Below are 22415 nucleotides of genomic sequence, written 5' to 3'. Positions count from 1 at the left end.
TTGAGTAAATGTACTTAGTTACTTTACACCACTGTTTACACGTTATAGATGAGATAAACATGCTTTCATCTTAGGACAGAATGCTTGATTGCCACTGTGTGTGTGTGTGTGTGTGTGTGTGTGTGTGTGTGTGTGTGTGTGCGTGCGTGCGTGCACGTGTGCAGACATTCAGACCAGAATTCGCCTCGTTCACACACCATCTCCAAGGATGACATTGAGAGGTGAGTCTGGTCACTGTGGTAACCTGTATGAGTTGAACATGAACTTTTATCCTGTCTCTCCTACACTGTCTCCCTCGCAACTGTCCTACTGTCTGTGTCTCCTAAACTGTCTTCCTCTCAGCTGTCTTACACTGTCTCTCCTACACTGTCTCTCTCTCAACTGTCCTATATACAGTACACTGTCCCAGATGCACTGCTGTCTGTCTCTCAGCTCTCCTACTGAGTGTCTGTTATTTTGTCCAACCCTAGTATAACCGTTCTGTTTGCTGTTTGATGATCAATCTGTCAGTCAGTTTGATAAATATCTCCTCCATCTCTCTCTCCTCTCTCTCCCCTCTCTCTCTCTGTTTAGGTTTAGAAACAGTAACAAACACAACGTTTGTGTGGAGATGCTGCGGAAAGGCTACCACAGGTATACACGCACGCATGCATGCACGCAAGGAGGAACCTAGCAGGATCGTTTTCTCTTTCCCCCTTCTCTTTTTGTTTTTTGGACCTTAAAAACACATAAAAACATTTAGTTGTACGTTTAGTTGTAGCAAAGGCTTGTGAAATAAAGGAAAGCCTTTACTTACTAATTTTGCGGTTCAAACTTTCTTTATTTTCCCCTCAACTCTTCTTCCCTTTATTTTTGTCTTGGAAGAAAACGACACAATGGGAACTATACGCACAAAAAAGAATTTCAACCACTTTTGTTTTTACAAAACTGCAAAACTGTGTTGTGACAATAAAGCTGATTCTGACTCAAGATTCTCCCTCTCTCTCTCTCTCTCTCTCTCTCTCTCTCTCTCTCTCTCTCTCTCTCTCTCTCTCTCTCTCTCTCTCTCTCTCTCTCTCTCTCTCTCTCTCTCTCTCTCTCTCTCTCTCTCCCTCCCTCTCTCTCTCTCTGTGTCAGGTCCTTCAGTGAGATACACTCTCTGCTCCAGCAGTGGGAGAGCAGCAGGTCAGCAGCAGGTCCAGGGTCAGCGCTGTGGCTGCAGACTCCTCTGGACTCACAGCCTGCCCATCTGAACACACTGCAACACCACCTGACCCAGGCTGAGGAGGCCAGCAGGAGCGGTACGCACGCACACACACACACACACACACACGCGTGCACGCACAGGCATGCATTGCACGCAAACATACACACACAGAGGTGTCTATATATACCGGTTGGGGGTTGGAATTATTCCTGATTGATGTTTACTTAATTGATTTGTGCAGTTATGCCTGAATCATGCACCAGCAGCATGTCATGCGATCAGCTACTTTCGGCTTTAGGTTTTGGGTTAAATATGGGCAAACAATGTAAAAATAGTTTGTGTGTGTGTGTGTGTGTGTGTGTGTGAGTGTGTGTGCGTGTGTGTGTGTGTGTGTGTGAGTGCGTGAGTGCGTGTGTGTGCATGCAGGGTTGTGGCGCAGTGTGTATGCCCATCAGGTCCGTCTAGCAGAGCACTTCTCCAGTCCAGAGGACAGCTGGCTGAAGGTTCATTTCTACCAGAGGAGCTTCCAGACGTCCAGCCGTATCCACGACCAACAAACCCACGCCGCGGCCTGCGCTAACATGGCTAAGGTGTACGTGGAGCAAGGTACACACACACACACACACACACACACACACAAGTACACACGACACGGCTCAGGGTAAAGCATTCCTACTATAAAATGGTGGAGAATCTTGACGATTTCTGTGTAAAGTGGGCATTAGGGGGAGTATTGTGTACATAGTGGAGGATGATGACGAACTGCTCTTGTCTTTCTGATCTGGTTTTGGAGGCTGGCTGTGTTTCTGTGTTTTTTTATCCCTTTTCTTCTGCTCGCATATCAGTCAGGCATCTAGTTACTTGAGATCATAATGGTTTATACTCGGGAGTGCGCAATAAATGACTAAAATCAAATCAAATCTCTCTGTCTGTCTCTCTCTCTCTCTCTCTCTCTCTCTCTCTCTCTCTCTCTCTCCCTCTCTCTCTCTCTCTCTCTCTCTCAGGCCGGGCGGACGAGGCCAGGCAGATGACTGACATGTTGTCCCAGGTGAAGGTGCGTGACGCCGGGGTGTGTGTGTCCGCGTGGAGGCTCCACTGTCGCTTGGCCCAGGACGCCATGGAGGCTGGGGAGCTCCCGCTGGGAGTGGAACACCTCCACAAGGCTTATGACATCACCACCCAGGGTAAACGAACACCTCCACAAGGCTTATGACATCACCACCCAGGGTAAACGTGAGGGAGCTTTGTCAAGCCAAGGGTTCAAATCCAGGGGTGTAAAGTAACTAAAGTACAACATTTCACCACTTTTATATACCTTCATATAATCGGTCCTCACTAATGTTCATGATAAAATGCCACAGTGTTTTTCTACTCTGTCACGGCACAGTATTATGCTTGAGTGTTTGTTACAGTGTTTGTGAGTGTGTGTGTGTTTAGCTGGAGATGTGATCATTGAGGGAGACACCGCCTACAGGCTGGGATTGGCCTATCAGGCAGCAGGAGACCTGATCACAGCCCGGAAGGTGTGTTTGTTTTATTCCTGATTTTATCCGTCTCATAGTAGTTACTGTTGTTGCTCAACGACCTTGAATCATAATGAAAATGTTCAGGTGATTTTCGTGACTACGGTAAGGTGACATAGCATGTGTGTGTGTGTGTGTGTGTGTGTGTGTGTGTGTGTGTGTGTGTGTGTGTGTTAGTTCCTGAACATATATGTGGATATCAGCAGTTCACTGGGAGATGCAGCTGGTCTGGGGAAAGCCTACAAGACCCTGGCCATGTGCATGGAGAGGTACTACACACACACACACACACACACACACACACACACACACACACACACACACACACACACACACACACACACACACACACACACACACACACACACACAGACAATTTAATTCTTAATTTAAAGCCACTCTCTGGTGAAAGTGCTATGCAATTCACCACAGGGTGTGTGTGTGTGTGTGTGTGTGTGTGTGTGTGTGTGTGTGTGTGTGTGTGTGTGTGTGCGCGCATTCGTGCGGGTCTGTCAGTGAGGGCAGGCTAGATGAGACACTTCAGTACATGGAGAAGTTTGTAGCTGTTTCCCATAGCAACCGCACCCTGAAGGATGCTGTCTCCCCTAGCAACCAGCTACAATACAGCCAACAGGAGGCTGTCTCCCCTAGCAACCAGCTACAATACAGCCAACAGGAGGCTGTCTCCCCTAGCAACCAGCTACAATACAGCCAACAGGAGGCTGTCTCCCCTAGCAACCAGGAAGCTGTCTCCCCTAGCAACCAGCTACAATACAGCCAACAGGATGCATGCATGTGCCTGGGACAACTCTACTACCGCAGGGTAACATGCACACACACACACACACACACACACACACACACACACACACACACACACACACACACACACACACACACACACACACACAGAGAAAGGTGCGATTGGAAGTCAGAAGAACAGACTCTTGTGATCATTGGTTGGTTTGTTTGTTTGTCATGTTTATTTCGAATATGCCAATATACAGAAACAATTCCTTGCATTTCACCAGGAAAAACCATTAAAAAAAATTAGTAACAAAAAAAATAGCAAGGAAAAAAAAGGGGAAAAGAATAAAAAAATAAAATCTAAGCAAATTGATTGAGCAATGTGGTTTGTGTGCATGTGCTTGCGTGCGTCCATGCGTGTGTGTGTGTGTGTGTGTGTGTGTGTGTGTGTGTTCTGTATATACTGACATGTTTACGTACATGTACAGTGATGTTATTTTTAAATTCAATCTGCCTCTCTGAAAGTCTCAACTGATAACATTTGAGTTATGAAGCCTGCTTTATTCTCTCTCTCTCTCTCTCTCTCTCTCTCCAGGGTCAGTATGATCAGAGTTGTGAGTATTTCCAACAGGGTTATGACATCGCCTGTAGTCTGGGAGTGATGGACCTGGTGGAAAAAGCACAGGTCTGTCTGTCTGTCATGTTAATCCAGACTGTTAATCCAGTACCAATCATAATCCATGAGCTCATAATTACACCTCTTCGTCTTCACGTGTCAGAAGCATCCTCCTGACCGCTGTGGGTTGTGCTTCTCTGCTGTCCTGTCCTGTCCGTCCTCAGGTGTTGGTGGGTTGTGCACGCGCTCACAGCCTGACCCAGAAGCATGGTGTTGGTGGGTTGTGCACGCGCTCACAGCCTGACCCAGAAGCACAGCACTGATGTGGAGGAGCACACGCCCGCGTCCCTCCAGCGGTTGTTGGCGTGGAAGCAGAGGCGAGACGGTCTGCTGTGATGGGAGCGAAACAACGACCCAAAACCACATCATATTCTACTGGTTCTGGCAGTGGTGGAAAGAGTACTGACATGTTTTACTCAAGTAAAAGTATCAATACTGCGATGTAGATTTACTCTGTTACAAGTAGAAGTCCCGTACTCATGTAGGACTAGTAGCATGCCAAAGTTTGTGCTATTGCCATAGAGAATGCATTGGGCGTTTAAGTTAAATAACTCAGAAACTATAAAACAAGTAAAAAGTTCCAGCATGTGTCTCCACAGTAAGCTGAATAATAAAAAGTGTGAATGGAGTTTCTAGGTGAAAGTGATTTTTGACAAAATCTGCCATTGAGCCCCATTATAAAAGTCTCACATTTGAATTTTAAAACTATGACACATTTCAAAGATTCCTTTTCAGGCAAACATGTCCACCATAAGATGAACCTAAGTAGGCTAGAATGGCAACTTGGCCTGTTGTAGCGCCACCATGAGGCTGATTTATAAAGCCGTGGATTTGCACGATACACATGTGGATTCCAAGGGATTCGATTTCCCAAAAGTTGCGTAACTGATCTGACAGTGCCTGTTCCTCTCCGACGCTGATGTGCATCACTTCAATGTCCACAACTTCAGTTATGATATTTAGCGTGGTGACTTCTCCTTGCACCAGCCATCCAAATACACTTTCCAGTGCAACTAGTCTGTTACTAGTCCTTCATTCAGTCTCTCCATTTTTCCTGTGACCATTTTCCAATATTGGTCTCCGCCAATTAGGACTCCTAATTCCACTGCACCCATCAATTGTAGAATGGGTCCAGTTCAGGGAAATTACAGGTCAATACATAAGGGTCCTCCATTTTCAATTCATCAGAGCATTTAAAGACATACAAATATACACTACTATACAGATGTATAATTTATCATTTTATGTAGCCATAGTACTCTATAATGTGTATACTCATACATATAGTACTCACTGTACAGATAATCTAGATATTAGGTTGCTTGTGATTATTGATGACCAATATTGACTATTTATGTGTTTTATGTTTTACCATGTGTTCTTGCTTACTGTATTAACTGTAAATTAATACAGCTAAAGTATGAATTGAACAAGGTGGACCCTCTGTAATGCTTTATTGGGTCGTCCACTCACAGTTAACAGTCTTTGTATTGTGTTGTGCTTGAAATGTACTGTAATTCTGCAAACTGTTAATAAATATTTCAATCAATCAATAAGAGCAATACTGAGGTTCCAAACGTACCTGGATTAGCCTCGTGCGATGTTGTTACCGTCATTACGGTACCAGCGACGGATTATTGCGGCCATTACGGTAACTACGGCGGATTTGCAAATGTATCAGGAAGTAGGTTCAGTTTCCTTTCCTGAGACAAGAAGCTTTTTCAGTAGAACCTCAGTACCTCACACACAGAGGAGGAGTTGTTGAGTTCCAACTGTGCTCCAGGAGGGACGGGGGTGTGTGACACACGCTCCCCGGGGGCAGGACGAGGACCTGCGGCTGTGACGGGCACAGGAATATGGGTCTGGTGGCCAGGATCCGCAAGGAATGGTTTATGATCGGCATAGTGGTGGTTATCTTATCGGCCAAACTGCAGCCCAGCTTCGGCGTTATAGGAGGTGAGGAATAACTCTCTTCTTATCATCACGTCTTCTTTTATGACTGTTCGTTATCTCACAGACTATAGTTATCTATCACCTCTTGTTTATGTTATTGTTGTTTATGTCATATTGTTTGGCCTGACACAGACTTGTGATTATCTATGTATTTATTTGGTATTCACACTTTTGTCTTCATTTGAAACTTCACTGACTTCATTAGCTGAGTATTTCGACATCAACTGGCAGTGATGAGACTTCACTGTGGTGTGTGTGTGTGTGTGTGTGACTGTGTGTGTGTGTGTTAGGCAGGTAGTGACGCGTGATTATGAATCCAGTGACACGTTGCATTAGGTTGGCAGTGATGTAAACATACGCCCCCCTCGGTGGCCCACATACATATGTATGTGGGCCACATACATATATATGTATATTATACAGAATATATTACACACTCCAGCAGTGATGAGAGACTTCACTGTGTGTGTGTGTGTGTGTGTGTGTGTGTGTGTGTGTGTGTGTGTGTGTGTGTGTGTATACTGATATGTTTACATACATGTACAGTGATGTTATTTTTAAATTCAATCTGCCTCTGAAAGTCTCAAGTTCTCAACTGATAACATTTGAGTTATGAAGCCTGGCTGCTTTATTGTCTCTCTCTCTCTCTGTCTGCCCTGGGGTATTGAATTCCGTCTCATATCCGTCTCATAATCACACAGGAGATAAGCTTCTGTTTGACTTCTGTTTTGTGGTTACTTCAATACAAGGTTAGGGTTGTAGACTATATAGTAGTAACAATATAGAACAGTGTTTCTCAACCATTGTCATATCAATGGAACCCGCATTGTATGTACAGTATGATTTTGGGTGTGCCAGTGCAGTACAGTACAGTACAGTACAGTACAGTACAGTACAGTGGCAGGGTGTGAGGCAGGGTGAGCTGACTTGTATGCTGTAGATGGCGGTATTACTCTGTGCTGGCTCATGAATTGAAATGAATCAATATCTGAGTCTATTTTTCAGTAAATTACATGACAACCTAACTTCAACAATTTAGAACTAACCAGTTCACTACCTCTGTCTCGACCTGATATGAATTGAACAGCGTCGTTAACAAAAAACCTCCCACTGTTTTGAAAACCAATCCTGATAATGTTTCTTGTCACTGTTGCGAAATCAATAATAATAATAATAATATCTGGGATTTATATAGCGCTTTTCCAAGTATTCAATACAAAGACGCTTTATATGTGTGGGGTGCAGGGGAGAGATCACAACTTTATTATGAAAAGATAAAGGAGTAAAATAAGAATTAAAAGCAATAAAACACTAAAAGAAACAAAACAAGGTGAACAACTCGGGAAGGCTAGTCTAAACGGCAGGGTTTTCAGGGCGGTTTTGAAGGTAAGGAGGGAGGGGGTGTCTCTGAGATTTGGTGCAGACTGAGAGACAAAAGAAGCAGACCAATTACAGAGCCCTGGGGGACCCCGGTCAACAAAGTATTTATGGCACAAATTGTTAAAACATTTAATTTACCATCTTACCGGTCACATTCCTCCCTGACGCCACAGCCTATACAATATACATACTGTGTGTATATTCGGTAACTTAATCAACCCGAGTGTTTTGGTTGGAATGCCCCCTTTTTCCAAAAGCAGAGTTATAGAGCTCCATGCGTGCTTGCATTCATTAAGTTATTAGATTTTAAAAGTATATATCTCCATTTCTGTCGTCCCCCCATCAGGTCCTTTGAAGCCAGAGATCACCATAGCCTATCTAGCTGTGGCCATCATTTTCTTCAACAGCGGACTGTCTCTGAAGACTGAGGTAAGACACAGTGCAATTCGAAACTGGCCCCCGTAAAATCTGAATCCCCCTCCTTTTCCCCTCACTGTATATGCGTTTCTTTTCCCTTTTTACCTCCTTTATGATGAATTCCTGTTCTGTTCTTTGACTATAATAGAAGTGTCTATTTGTACGTCTCTAAATGTTTTGATGAATTGAACATGGTGGACCCTCTTGTAAACAAGTGTAATGCTTTATTGGGTCGTCCACTCACAGTTAACAGTCTTTATATTGAGTTTGTGCTTGAAATGTACTGTAATTCTGCAAACTGTTAATAAATATTATAAAAAAAATATATATATAAAAATCTTTGAATATATATTTCAGAGCGAACATTTTTAACTAAACTATTGGCTTCTGGGGGTTTCCTGGAACTACATATTTTGAGATGGGGGTCCGTGGCCCAATAGAGATCATTCTGGGGGTCCTTCTCATGAAAAAGGTTGAGCACCACTGACATAGAAATACAGGGTAGGTGAGGGCTGGGCTATCAATGAGCCAATGACAAATGGCCATTTTACATGTAATAACCACATACTGTCAGCAGTCTATACAGTTATGAGTGTGGCTATGGAAAAACATATAACAATAACAGTAAATTAAATAAAGTAAAACAGTGAATCAACCATATAAAAGCCATGAAAAAATATAGGAACAACAGTGAACATACACAAATAAGGGCCATGAGGCCACATAAATAAAGAAAGGAAATACAAGGGCACATTGAAAACATTACAATAAAACACTCTCAGGGAAAGAAGTGAAAACCTCTGGGACTGTCTAAAAAGCATGTCTATAAAAATACATGAGAGGCTCTGTTCTTCGTTAAGGCCATTGGGTTCTAAAGTGTAGTGTATGTACTGTATGTATCCACAGTGCTTTTCTGCGGAGTAATTTGTTAATCATATCCCTGTGGCGGGGCTGTGATATTTTTCCTTCTATTCCCCAACATTTGTGGGAGGCTGGGGACCGATGGTTAGCAGCTTTATAGTGTCTGGTCGTTGCATATTCAGGGTTGTTTGGATCGTTTTTTTTATTATTATTATTACGCATTGGAGAACACAAAACCGCCATCCGAACTAACAACCCTGAATATGCAATGGCCAGACACAGCAGATAAAGCTGCTAACCATTGGTCTCTCCCATAATCTCCCGCCTGGGAGATTGAAAATGAAGTACCAAGGCGCGTCGGTCGCTTCCCGTCTGAAACGAATTTAATAAAGTAATGAATCAATCAAGACAGACAGAGATAGAACATGTTTTCTGAAGACCATGAATGTGTGTCTCTCTCTCTCTCGCTCTCTCTCTCTCTCTCTCTCTCTCTCTCTCTCTCTCTCTCTCTCTCAGGAGTTGACCAGTGCTGTTCTTCACGTCCGTCTCCATCTGTTGGTCCAGTGTTTTACCCTCCTCTTCTTCCCATTGGCTGTCTGGTTGCTACTAAAAGTGTTGGCGCTCACAGCCATCGACCAATGGCTGCTCAAAGGGTAGGCGCGCTCTCGCTCTCTCTCTGTGTGTGTGTGTGTGTGTGTGTGTGTGTGTGTGTGTGTGTGTGTGTGTGTGTGTGTGTGTGTGTGTGTGTGTGTATGTGATGAATATAGTTCTTTATGCAGAACTCTACCTTAAGTGTGTCATGGGTTGAATGCAACCCCTACAAAGGTCTCCATTCACTGTACTGTGTGTGTGGGGCTCTGGCGCGCAGCGCGCGTTTCACGGTCACTCAAAATGTATTCAGACTGAAGTCATCTTCCAGCTCAATTACATTTTATTATAGCGCCAAATCACAAGTTATGTCAAGAACTCAAGCTGTCACAAACTCTACATATAGAGCAGAGACTGCCCTGAGCAAGTTGTATATTGCAGATCTGGGAGAGAGACGGTGGAGATCTTCCAGAAGATTTTCAATATTCTCACATTGAAGGTTGTCGATGGATTTATTGTCATAGTTTTTGGTCCCCGAAATTAACACTGGTATCAGGTGTGACCTCTGACCTCTGACAGACTGTTGTTGTGGTTTCCTAGGATCCAGACGGTGGGCTGTATGCCCCCCCCTGTCTCCTCTGCTGTCATACTGACCAAGGCTGTAGGAGGAAATGAGGTAACACGCACGCACGCACACACGCACGCATGAGCGTGAATGCAGGAAACCTGCAGACATGCTAGATCACTGGTTCCCAAACAGTGGGTCAGGACATTTTTATGGGTCCACTTTATTCTGTGGTTCCTACATTTTGTTTTCAAATTATTATTTCAAAACATTTTCAATAAACATTCCCACAAAAAAAGCAATAATCTCATGAATTAAAAACTAAATTAAATGATTCCTCCCCCCAGGTAATTTCATAAAAGAACAAACTAAAAATGTAAAGCCCTAACCACACCAAAGGGTCGAGACGGTTTCCCAGCGGTGTGATATGTCTTGTTGCACGTTGACACACGTTGATGCACGTCGTCCCAAATGATTCCAACGCATGGAATTCAATGGCCCCAAACCACACCAAAGGGTCGCCATGCAACTCCTTGCAACCGTTTGGACCCAAGGAGTTGCCCCTTTGGCGTGGTTTACTGCTCATGAATTGGAAAACAAATGTTTCAGAAGTAGTGCTAGTTTGGGTCCCGGGCAAACGTCTAAATCTCTCTTTTGGGTCTCGACCTGAAAAGTTTGGGAACCCTCTGATCTTTTGACGGTGGACCCTCTTGTCACAGTTAACAGTCTTTGTATTGAGTTTGTGCTTGAAATGTACTGTAAACATACATCTAGATTCTAGATGTATGTTAACATGTGATGTTTCTCCAGGCGGCGGCCATCTTTAACTCAGCATTTGGAAGTTTCCTGGTAAGACCTACTCTCATTACCTGTCTGTCTGTCTGTCTGTCTGTCTGTTATTGATTAGGCAGCGGTCTGTTATAGAGAGGAGCGGTATGTTATCAAGAAATAACTGAATTCAACAATTCAGCAATCGGAATCAAGCATTCAACCAAGCCGTGTAATAAGCAAGATGTGATTATCTCAAATAATTACAATTAGGCGATGACAGGCCTATAGTGTCTGTGTGTCTAACAGTGCTGTGTCTTTCTTCCAGGGTATTGTTATAACTCCAGTGTTGCTGCTGCTCTTTGTAAGTTCACAAACCACATCAACTTTACAAACATATTAACCTCACATTATACATAGTACTACTACTGCCGCATATATACAGTACTGTGTGTAACTCTCTCCTCTCCTCTCCTCTCCTCTCCTCTCCTCTCCTCTCCTCTCCTCTCCTCTCCTCTCCTCTCCTCTCCTCTCCTCTCCTCCTCTCCTCTCCTCTCCTCTCCTCTCCTCTCCTCTCCTCTCCTCTCCTCTCCTCTCCTCTCCTCTCCTCTCCTCAGCTCGGCTCCTCTTCCTCCGTTCCCTTTTCCTCCATCTTCTCTCAGCTCTCCCTGACGGTCGTCGTTCCTCTGATCCTGGGTCAGGTTGGTACTCTTGTCTGTCTGTCTGTCTGTCTGTCTGTCTGTCTGTCTGTGAGTGCAACAGGGCTCGCAACTCACTTTTCCACTCTGTAGAAAACATGTTATTGAAACAATATTTTGATCCCTTCTGATTTTCTTCAGGCTCTAAATTCAGGCTTTAAAGATCTGAAAGGGATCAAAACATTACTACAGTAAAGTTTTCTACAAGCAGAAAAGGGTGTTGGAAGCCCTATTTTCTTTTTTTTGGCTCATTAGCACCAATGTAGGGAAACCTGATCAGAAATGACAGTGTAACAAAGCCTGTGTATTCCAACGCCCCCTTGAACTATTTTCAGCAATGGGATAATATTTTTTTGGTGGGTAGGTCGTGTTGAGCCGGTCATTTTGAAAGTAGCTCTCAAGTCAAAACAATCTGGGCACCTTCAGATGCCAGGTCATTATTGATCTATGCATTCTATAGATGTTTATAGTTTTCAATGTATGGATATTCTATTCCGCTAGACGGACGATAGGTTCTTAGTTTACTATGCATTTGATGTATTACCTTGTGGTGTTCTTCATTACTGTGAGTTACTTTGGATCAAATTGCAATATACGGTAGTTACAGTATATTGTGTGTGTGTGTGTGTGTGTGTGTGTGTGCAGGTGTGTCGGCAGTTCCTCAGAGAGTGTCTGGAGCGTCGGAAGGTTCCGTTTGCCAACATCAACTCTCTGGTTCTGCTGCTCATCATCTACTCCACCTTCTGCGACACCTTCAGCAGTGACAACATCACCCTGGACCGGAGCAGCCTGCTGCTGGTGGTCGTCATAAGTAAGAACAACTGCTCTGTGTGTGTGTGTGCGTGTGTGTGTGTGTGTGTGTGTGTGTGTGTGTGTGTGTGTGCGCGCGTGATGGCTGCACGATATGGAAAAAAATACCCTGTACATTCAAGACTCGCTCAGCGGGGGCAGTGTTGCTGCAGTGTCTCACATTTCATGTGCTGATCTGACCTCATCGCACCCTGTACACTCAAGACACGCTCCATATATGGCGCGTGGCGCGAGGTCGCTTCTCTCCCTCAGGTGTCTTACTGGTAGTTAAATAAGATTTGTGGAGTTATGCTTCCCTCCCCCCCCACCGCCCACCCCTTTTCCCCCGCACTGTATATGTTTCTTTTCCCTTTTTTCCCTCCTTTATGATGAATTCCTGTTCTGCTCTTTGACTATATAGAAGTGTCTATTTGTACGTCTCTAAATGTTTTGATGAATTGAACAAGGTGGACCCTCTTGTAAACAAGTGTAATGCTTAATTGGGTCGTCCACTCACAGTTAACAGTCTTTGTATTGGTTTTGTGCTTGAAATCTACTGTAATTCTGCAAACTGTTAATAAATATTTCAATCAATAAATGCTTACAATAAGGAAAAGATCAGATCACAACAACCTGTCGCACTGCAACACACTGTGAGCTTGTAGATCGACAATTCTTTGGGTTTAGGGTTAGTTTTAAAAAAAGAGAGAAGGAACGTCTACAACTGCCTGTAAAATCTTTTCTTTGTTCTGACCGTGTGTGTGTGTGTGTGTGTCTCTCTAGTATTCTTCATACAGATCAGCTTCATGCTGCTGACCTTTGCCTTCTCTACCAGGTGAGACTCATTCCAACTGATTAACAGTTCCACTATAATGACCAATCCTCCATTTCTGAATGGCCTTTTATAATGATCCTTTTATAATGATCCTTTTATAATGATTCTTGCAGTGAAATGTCATTCATATAGATGGCAAAAAATAGAGGCAAAGTTCCCCTTTAACGAAGTATGTCGGATAATAGTTTTGGATTTTTCTTTTTAGTTTAGTTTTAGTTTGTTTTGAGTTTTCTTCCTTCTAATTCAGTTAGTTTTAGTTAGTTTAGTTTTAGTGTTCATTTTAGTTTTTGAACTGCCCTTTTCAACAGTGTGTGTGTGTGTGTGTGTGTGTGTGTGTGTGTGTGTGTGTGTGTGTCTGTGTCCTGTCGCAGGGCTGGCTCTGGTTTCACCCCCGCTGACACTGTGGCCATCATCTTCTGTTCTACACACAAATCACTCACACTGGGTTGGTACACACACACACACACACACACACACACACACACACACACGTACATGCCCATGTTATCTTCACGAGACTCTTTCAGTTCATCCTTTTATTAACTTCCTCTGCCTCTCTCTACTTCTCTCATATCTCTCTCTCTCTCTCTCTCTCTGTGTGTGTCTCTCTCTCTCTCTCTCTCTCTGTGCAGGTATTCCCATGTTAAAGATAGTGTTTGCCGGGTATGAGCATCTGTCTGTGATCTCGGTTCCTCTGCTGATCTACCACCCAGCCCAGATCCTCCTGGGTTCCATCCTCGTGCCCAGCATCAAAACCTGGATGGCCTCCAGGCAGAAGGTTAGAAGAACACTCACACTATCTGCTATTTTAACAAAGATTCTAAACAAATGTTTTATTTATTTTTAAATAACTTTTTATTGAATTTTTACGTTTTCACATACAGTAGATGAATCATGAAAGGTATAAATTATAAGCACAATACAATAAAACGGACAAAAAAAAAAAGCACAGAAACAAGACAAAACAAACGAACAAAAAAATAAAATAAAATGGCGAGCAGCACATACCGTACACAATAGTCAGTATTCATTAGGAAAGAATATATAAACATTTGTTTCCTAATTTATGGAATTTCTTAGCTGTTTCTTTTATTTAGCGGTTCAGTGTCTTGCTCAAAGACACTGCGACAGTAACCCATAGAGTATAAAGACAGACAGGCGCTAAGGGAGAGGCCGGCAACGAACTGGGAATCTTCCGAATCCAAAGTGGCCACTCCAGTCCCAGTTAGTCTGTCGTTGAAATAAGCCAACACTAACCTGGAAACCTTGTTCCCTTCCTTTTGTAGTGTAGTAACTAATTGATGTTGAAATAACACAAATTTGACGTTGTAACTACCAACCTCTAGTCTCCTAGTTGCGAGTCTCGTGCTTTAACTCCCCATAATCACACACAATTGGCAACGCCCCCTTGTGTGGGGGCGTTGAGGTCATGTGATTAGATGCCGGGGTTGCGCCATGACGCTCATCGGTGGCAAATCTTGAACCGGAAGTTGGATGAAATACACTGCACTTTTTGTCATATAATCGGTTCAGGAATATAAAAGAAGACATATCGCAGGTTGTTTTCTAATCACTTGCTTCTCGATCTGCACATCATTTTATTGAGGCGTCTAAACAACGCTTGGCGGTGCCTCTCGTAACGTTGCTCATGGCCCGCCAGAGACTCTGTCATTATTTTTGCCTAACTACTGCTACCTTCTTTTCTTATTGCTATAGTCTTTTCTCACTAAAGTGGGCCGAGTGGGCCTAAGACCTAACCTTAAAATAAACACTGCGATGAGAACAGGATTCGAACCCGAGGCACTGGGATTGGAAGGCTAATCCTAAACAGTGATGCCACCGTGCCATCTGGTTTGGCTTTTTAATGCGCTCTGCTCACGTTAGAGTCCCGCGTGGGACTTGGCAACTTGGCCTCTCAGTGAGTCAGATGCTGAGATAGGGCCTTATTCCATTCCTCTGTCTACAGTCTAACCTCTACCTGTTCTTTAGATGGGGCCACATTCCAACATTAACCCTCACTAACTTATTCCCTCCCTCTACAGTCTAGTCTGTTGTTGAGATAGGGTCGCAATTTCAGCACTGCGGCCATGCATGATGAGTGAGTAGAGAACTGTCAAACGCCTGAATGTTTTTTTTTATTAATTACTTTTATGCTTCAATTTAATTACCTTACGTTTATTATTCTTTTGTGATTCTTGTTTAATTCTGCTTCAGTGAAGCCTAAAGGCACATTTTCACATAAATGGATCATTGTATTTTTTATCCTAATGTTAATTTCATATTGTGTGTAACCAATAATACGCTGCCATGTCTCGGCTAGCAGTAGCCAGCGGTGGAAAAAAAGTTTGTTTTTTTATTTTAAAAATGTACTTTTAACCCATTCTGTCCGGGAACCCATTTTGGTGTTAGCACTATGTTATGCTTTAGCTATTGAAAAATAGCAGATCTACAAGCTCATAGCGCGCCACCGAGTGGCGCGCTACGAGCTTGTAGGTCTGCTATTTAAAAGAAATCAAAGAACGACTGACATTTTTAGAATCTGATCTCAGGTCAGAATGAACCCATTCTGACCTGAGATCAGATTCTAAAAATCCAGTGGAAACCTCATATGAATCTGATCTCAGGTCAGAATGGGTTAAAGTATCAATACTGCAATATAGCTGATCTACAAGCTCACAATGCATTGTGGGCTTGTAGATCAGCTATTGTCAAATGGATGGAATGTATAATTTATACAGTAGGGCCTAAGTGGTTAATGTATGTTTTGTGATAATAATGAAAATCTACAAACATTTTCAAATAATTGTAGTGCAGTAAAAGTACAATATTTGCCTCTGAGATGTAGTGGAGTAGAAGTAAAGGTATTGAAAATTGGAAATACTCAAGTACAAATACCAAAACAGTACTCAGTTACTTTCCACCACTGGCATTTAGCTACCAACATGTCAGCAGCTGTGTTTAAACGAAGCCTTTTAATTCTGCTTATAATCCCAAACGGTGGACCGATCCGAATGTCTCATCTCATGTAATAATAATCTCTCTGGTCAGAATAAACTGCTCTATTGTGAAAGAAATGACGTCTGCTGAACAGATGTCCTGTAACGCCTGTCGCCTGGTTAGATGCTTTGTCAGTCATACAGCAGTCAGTGTCACGGCGTGGAAAAGACCTGATCTGCAAGTCCACAATGCGCCGCATGCGCAACACGTTGTGAGCTTGTAGAACAGGTATTTTTTCGGCACGCGACACTTCTGTATATATTTAAACTGTTCCTGTGCTGCTGTGGATACTGAGCTGATTTGACAGCAGCCTGTATCCAGTAACAACTAGGGCTGTCACAATTATACGTTACGTTGACGTTCCTCCGTACCATACACGTCTAAACACGGTCAAGAAAACCCCTCACTTTAGATCTAAAACTTTAAAAAATGTATTTGTTTTTTAAGTGGTGCAACCACTTCCTTAAGTGACTGTGTGTGGGTGGGTGGGTGTGTGGGTGGCTGGGTGGGTGCGTCTGAGCACGAAAACAGCATGGTTGTAACTCTGTCATTTCTCAACCGTTTCGGACGTGGGGCGGCTCGCCGTAATCGGGCCGGCACCCTGGGTGCCGGATCCCCACACAGGGTTTCCAAACGATGTACAAAATAGCGGAAATGGAGGTGTTGTAATTGTTTGCTGGATCTGGGTATTTCTGCCTGCCTACATTGCTGTGTTGTGGTCATGCAGGCTTTATTTCTCTTCAAAAACAACAATGTTGTTGTTGCTGTTGCTGCTGTTGATGAAGGTGGAGGTTTGGTAATTTCCATAAGGTTGTGTCTTCCTCTCTACAGATGGGAGAGCCTTTTTCTCAGAGCATTTTCCCAGGTGGCCGTGGTTTTGAGGTTATTATTCTGTGAGGTTTAGAGGGTTAGGCATAGTTTTCCTGAGGTTAGGGTTAAGGTTAAGGTTAGGTTTAGGCATAGTGTTTTTGATTGATTGAAATATTTTGCAGAATTACAGTACATTTCAAGCACAACTCAAAAGACTGTTAGCTGTGAGTGGACGACCCAATAAAGCATTACACTTGTTTACAAGAGGGTCCACCCTGTTCAAATCATTAAAACATTTAGATACACACATATAGACACTTCTAAAATCTATATAGCCCAAAAAGAAAAGAGAACAGGAATTCATCATAAAGGAGGTAAAAAGGGAAAGAAACATATACAGTTTGTGAGGTTAGGGTTAGGTTTAGGCATAACCTGGGCAAAAGCTCTGCGACAAAGGCATTCTCCTCTACAGATTATGTTTTTTAACTTTTTTTTCATCAAACTAAAATATGTTGTTTCTCTCATTATACCCTCCTGTCTTGTCTCTCTCTCTCTGTCTCTCTATCTAGGCGGTGAAGTTAATTCCCCTCCAACCTGTCTGAGAAGAACAAGCCGTTTCTGTGACAACTGTCTTGATTGTGTGTGTGTGTGTGTGTGTGTGTGTGTGTGTGTGTGTGTGTGTGTGTGTGCATGCGCGTGCATGCATGTACATGCACGAGTGTGTATTTCATAATACTGTGACCAATGGGGACTAGCTTCTTCTCCCACGGAGGAATACAACAGTTCCAGACAGAAGTGCCTTATCGCAACTGACCGAGAGAGACCTCAGCGCACCGCCGCGCAAGTAGATGAGCACCATGATAGAAAAAAACTCTTTAAGAATTCCATAGCTGTAGTTTTCTACAAACACAGACAAACTCACAAAGTGCTTTCTGTTGTTTTTGTATCAAAAACTCAGTTTTCCTGCGAGACGCAGGGAGGGGGAGCGCTTGTTATTTTTTTCCTGCGAGACGCAGGGAGGGGGAGCGCTTGTTTTTTTTTTTTTCTTTCAGCGTGTCCCTACCGTGGGAGGTGGAGGGGTGGGTTTTTATTTATTTTTTATTTTCTTTTAAAGTCCTTGCAGACTTGACGCTTTCGGAAAAACACAGCCTAAATATCAGAAAAACGCAGCAGTTATTTCTCTACTAGAAGTTGCTGCCAGGGAAAATTGACTTGTGTTGTGTTTTGAGACTGAGTTTGCCGTAAAATCCATTAAAAACTAAAAGAAAAAACAAAAAAAAAAGCACATTTGAAAATATACAATTCCCCCCCACCCCCCTCTCATTTAGAACAATAAAGCCCTTTTTCCAGTAACACTTGGGTTTAACTTATGATGATCTTTTTGGGAAGCTGCTTATTTAGAGAGTTTAGTGTTTTCATTCCAAGAAACAAACATTTAAAATATATCCATTGGTGAAGGAGTCTAATGTTTTCTATTTAAATCAACCTTATAGTTTTGTACAGTCTAATACATGCTGAAATTAAACTATTATACTGAATTTAATGAACATAATCTAGTTTTATTCTCCACGGGCCTAACATACCAGTCTGTTGTACAGTAGATGGGTAATAAGAGCCTGTACTGTACATATTAATTGTTACAATGCTTATTATCACCCAGTGTTGATTTTGATTTTGTCGACTAAAACTAAGACGAAAAATGTTCGACCACGTTTTTTTCACTGACAAACTAAATGGAAATTAAATGAAAACTAAGATATGATGACTAAAACTAAGACTAAATATACTGACAATTTTGTCAACAAATAAAAACTAGACCAAAATGATAGGAAGGGACTAATGGACAAGAGATCCAGTATAAGTCATTTTACACTTTGTTGCATGCTGAAAATAGCCACTCTACAAGCTCACAACGCGTCGCGCTGCGAGCTTGTAGATCGGCTATTTTCAGCAGTCATTACGACTGCATCAAGGCCCGCCAAAATACATTTTAGTCGACTGAAATCTTATGATATTTAGTCGACTAACACTAAAACATTCCAGGTGACTAAAATGTGACTGAAACTAAATTAAAGCTATTGAAGAGACTATGACTAAAACTAAAATCAAAATTGTTGTGCCAAAAACAACACTGTTATCAGCTACTTTGCTGGGGGTGTACGGATGCTTATCGTTACAAAAAGGTTTTACAATTTTCCAGTTACAAATGTATAGAGACCATGTAAAGCACTGGTTCCTAAAACCACTGGCTCAGGACTCGGGACCCAATATGTAGGTTGGACCAAGTTTTACAGGTCACGACTCAAGTAAAAATCTTTTTTTTCCTCCTACATTTAGAAAAAAAAATATATATACAGTATATAAAAAAAAAATAAGAATCTTAAGAAATTCATGAATAAAAAAAGTAGCCTAAAAATATTAAGAAGTGAAAACGGCTGATCTACAAGCTCGCAATGCGGCGCGAAGCCATGCATTGTGCTCTTCTATAGATCTGCTATTTTCACTAGTTTGGGTCCCGGGCAAAATGGGTCTTGAGCTAAAGCGTTTGGGAACCACTGATGTGAATTAAAGACAGAGTGTGTGTGTGTGTGTGTGTGTGTGTGTGTGTGTGTGTGTGTGTGTGTGTGTGAACCAGCAGGGGGGCGGGGGTCGTTAACTTAGGGCATTACTCACACCGGGTCTGTTTTGATTCTATTATACCGACTTTTATCGTATGACTGATTTGTATTGTTTTTTACAGTCTCATTTTCTTGCCGTTACCAAAACAAAGAATGTATTTGTGGCTAGATTAAGGACAATGCAGGAGTTTTGAGTGTTCATCTTCATGGGAAATGTTTGGAAAAGTTAGGAAAATAGTGAGTGACGTGAAGAGGAACCAAGAGTGAGAGTCGAAACGTCTCTGTTCATACGTTTAATATAAAATAAAATACATGGAAGTGTTAATTTGTCTCGTCTGTCCCCACTCCACTCCAATGTTCACATGTTGCTGATGTTATTGCTTGGGTTTGACTAGTTTTCTTCTGGTTGTACAACACTGACACCTCGTGGTTGGATACAGGAACTGCAGGGACTTTATTCAGGTTATCTGCTCTTGTCTTCATCAGGAAAAATACTAGACAGCACATAGAGTAGGCCTACAAAAGTACATCAATGGGTAAAGACAAACAGTAAATGGCCTGCACAATCCATGATATAATATATTGAGGTTTTGGGGTTCTTTTACAAATCCAGTGATCTGAGGAACATTTTCCAGGCAAAGTTGGGTATAGAGTTTTGCCGACACAAAAGTGCTGTTTTCTGAATTATGATAATATCAACTTAAGTGATGTCTACTTCTTATAATTATATCCACGAATAGAAGTTTTTTTTTATAATCGTCTAAATCAATTATGAAACCCTGTATTACAATTTGTTGTACAATGGTGGCGTACAAAATAAATATGAAAGCCCATCTAGAAGTTCACAACGTGTCTCATCGCAAAGAGTTGTGAGCTTGTAGATCTGCTATTTTCACTAAATATTTATAAAAAAAACAATCGTTCATTAATCGTAATCGAGGCAAAGGTTTACATTTAAATAATCATGAAACAGGTTTGAAGTCATATATATATCGTCTAGCCAGATCAGAGGTTCGATTGTGCCATGAATGTGCAATTTAAAATTGCAAACAGGGGCAGACACAAAAAAAAGCCCTTCCACTAATAATGACCACGTCATTGTACGCCACAGATTTTTAACATTTTCTATATAAGGCTCCGCTTCCATAGCAACGAAACGGAGGCGTGGAGAAAAAAACCAGAGCCATGTAATAAATGACTCTAAAATGGACCTTTTTCATATCGTCTTACTTAGAGCAAACAGCCCTGCGTCTCTCTCTATAAGTGCCATCTATCTGTCTGACTATTATGTACATATCTGTTATTGTGCATTGCTTTCTATTTGGTATAGTAGGCCTACACAGTCCCCAGAGACCACACACACACACACACGTGTTTCAATTCATACCATTATGCCAATTTAACCACTTTCAACGTGCATCCCTATTTCAGCCTGTTGTTATTGTCAACTTTTCCTAATGTCTCAAACATTTTCGAAGCTTGAAAAAACCAATTTGTGGATCTAACAAGCTCACCACGTGTTTGCATTGTGAGCTTGTAGATCTGCTATTTTCACTATTTTCTTTGAAGCCATTAAGCAATAGGGGGACCAGAGGCAATGGATGTTTGGAGGAACCGTCTGGGAGTCAGTCCGTCTGGGAGTCAGTTCGTCTGGGAGGACTCAGGATGTCGTACTCCGCCAGCAGGACGAAGCTGTTCTCTCGGATCTTGCGGACTCGGACCAGGTCGCCGCACTCCTGCACGTGGATGAGCCCCCGCTCCCTCTCCCTCTCCCTCCCCCTCCCTCCGTAGTCCCGCTCTCGTTCCCTCAGCCTCATCTCGTCGGTGCGCCCGCCGCACGCCTGGCGGTACGCGCGCCGCAGCCCCGCCACCAGCAGCACGCCCAGGCCCGCGGAGCAGCCCAGCAGCATGGCCAGCTCCCAGGCGCCGTGCCGGGCCACCGCCCCGGGGAACTTCACCCCGCCGTCCGGGGGACTCGAGCCGGACGGCGGGTCGTCGGGTGACTTCGCTTTGGGCTTCGCTTTGGGGTCGACCTTCTGTCTCCCGCCCCCCGGGTTAGGGGTCAAGGGGTTTGGCGGGCGGAACACTATAGGGGCGCGGTCGGACACCGGTGGTCCGGGCTCGGCCGGGGGGTTCTTGGGGTCGAGCGGGAGCGACCTTTGCCCTTGACCCGGGGGGAGTGGACGGACGGTGGACGGCGGGGCGGAGGTCAGGAGGTCGGAGTCGGAGCGACGAGGAGCAGGTGAGGGTTCACGGTGGAGAGGTGAGGACGAGGAGGCTGGAGGAGGTGTTGACGTAGACGACAGAGAGGAGGCTGGAGGAGGTGTTGACGTAGACGACAGAGAGGAGGCTGGAGGAGGTGTTGACGTAGACGACAGAGAGGAGGCTGGAGGAGGTGTTGACGTAGACGACAGAGAGGAGGCTGCAGTGTGACCCGGGGCGTGGACAGGACCAGACTGGGCCAGGACAGTGGCTGGTGCACCGGTATGTGATTCAAACTGAGGCAAGATAGTGGATGGTAAAATGGTTTGTGGTTCAAATTGGGAAAGGTCAGAGGGTGCTAAAACTGTTTGGGACTCAGGCTCAGGCAGTGTACTAGGTGGTACACCAGTTTGGGACTCAGGCTCAGGCAGTGTACTGGGTGGTACACCAGTTTGGGGCTCAGGCAGTGTACTGGGTGGTACACCAGTTTGGGGCTCAGGCAGTGTACTGGGTGGTACACCAGTTTGGGGCGCAGGCAGTGTACTGGGTGGTACACCAGTTTGGGACACAGGCTCAGGCAGTGTACTGGGTGGTACACCAGTTTGGGGCTCAGGCAGTGTACTGGGTGGTACACCAGTTTGGGACTCAGGCAGTGTACTGGGTGGTACACCAGTTTGGGACTCAGGCTCAGGCAGTGTACTGGGTGGTACACCAGTTTGGGGCTCAGGCAGTGTACTGGGTGGTACACCAGTTTGGGACTCAGGCTCAGGCAGTGTACTGGGTGGTACACCAGTTTGGGGCT

General features: G+C 43.6%; 1 protein-coding gene across 3 annotated transcripts; it reads left to right on the top strand.

Moving 5' to 3' along the window:
- The first annotated feature begins 5845 nt into the window (after positions 1-5845).
- slc10a7 (solute carrier family 10 member 7) lies at positions 5846-19736 on the top strand. Of its 3 annotated transcripts, XR_013965946.1 has the most exons (13): positions 5846-6088; positions 7812-7894; positions 9260-9396; positions 9932-10007; positions 10707-10745; positions 10993-11028; positions 11282-11365; positions 12008-12173; positions 12935-12986; positions 13358-13431; positions 13619-13764; positions 17363-18009; positions 18132-19736. XR_013965946.1 is itself a non-coding variant. In XM_080791896.1 (12 exons), the coding sequence occupies exons 1-12, from the start codon at positions 5989-5991 to the stop codon at positions 17393-17395; spliced, it is 1026 nt and encodes a 341-aa protein (XP_080648022.1). In that variant the 5' UTR covers positions 5846-5988; the 3' UTR covers positions 17396-19736. The 3 variants fall into 3 exon arrangements, 2 of the variants coding, with proteins under 2 accessions (XP_080648022.1, XP_080648023.1); XM_080791896.1 differs by having other exon boundaries at positions 17363-19736; XM_080791897.1 differs by lacking the exons at positions 17363-18009; positions 18132-19736 and adding an exon at positions 15029-15088.
- Positions 19737-22415: the final 2679 nt, after the last annotated feature.

Source organism: Protomyctophum bolini (genome assembly GCF_963924005.1).
Source record: "Protomyctophum bolini genome assembly, chromosome: 20".
Lineage (NCBI taxonomy): Eukaryota > Metazoa > Chordata > Actinopteri > Myctophiformes > Myctophidae > Protomyctophum > Protomyctophum bolini.
This window is presented reverse-complemented; position numbering and strand designations above follow the sequence as displayed.

Excerpts from the sequence above, each read along its gene's own strand:
- slc10a7 (XM_080791896.1), top strand. The coding sequence starts at position 5,989 with ATGGGTCTGGTGGCCAGGATCCGCAAGGAATGGTTTATGATCGGCATA. Across the intron at positions 10,008-10,706 it reads AGGCTGTAGGAGGAAATGAG|GCGGCGGCCATCTTTAACTC; the intron begins GTAACACGCACG and ends ATGTTTCTCCAG. Across the intron at positions 11,366-12,007 it reads TTCCTCTGATCCTGGGTCAG|GTGTGTCGGCAGTTCCTCAG; the intron begins GTTGGTACTCTT and ends GTGTGTGTGCAG.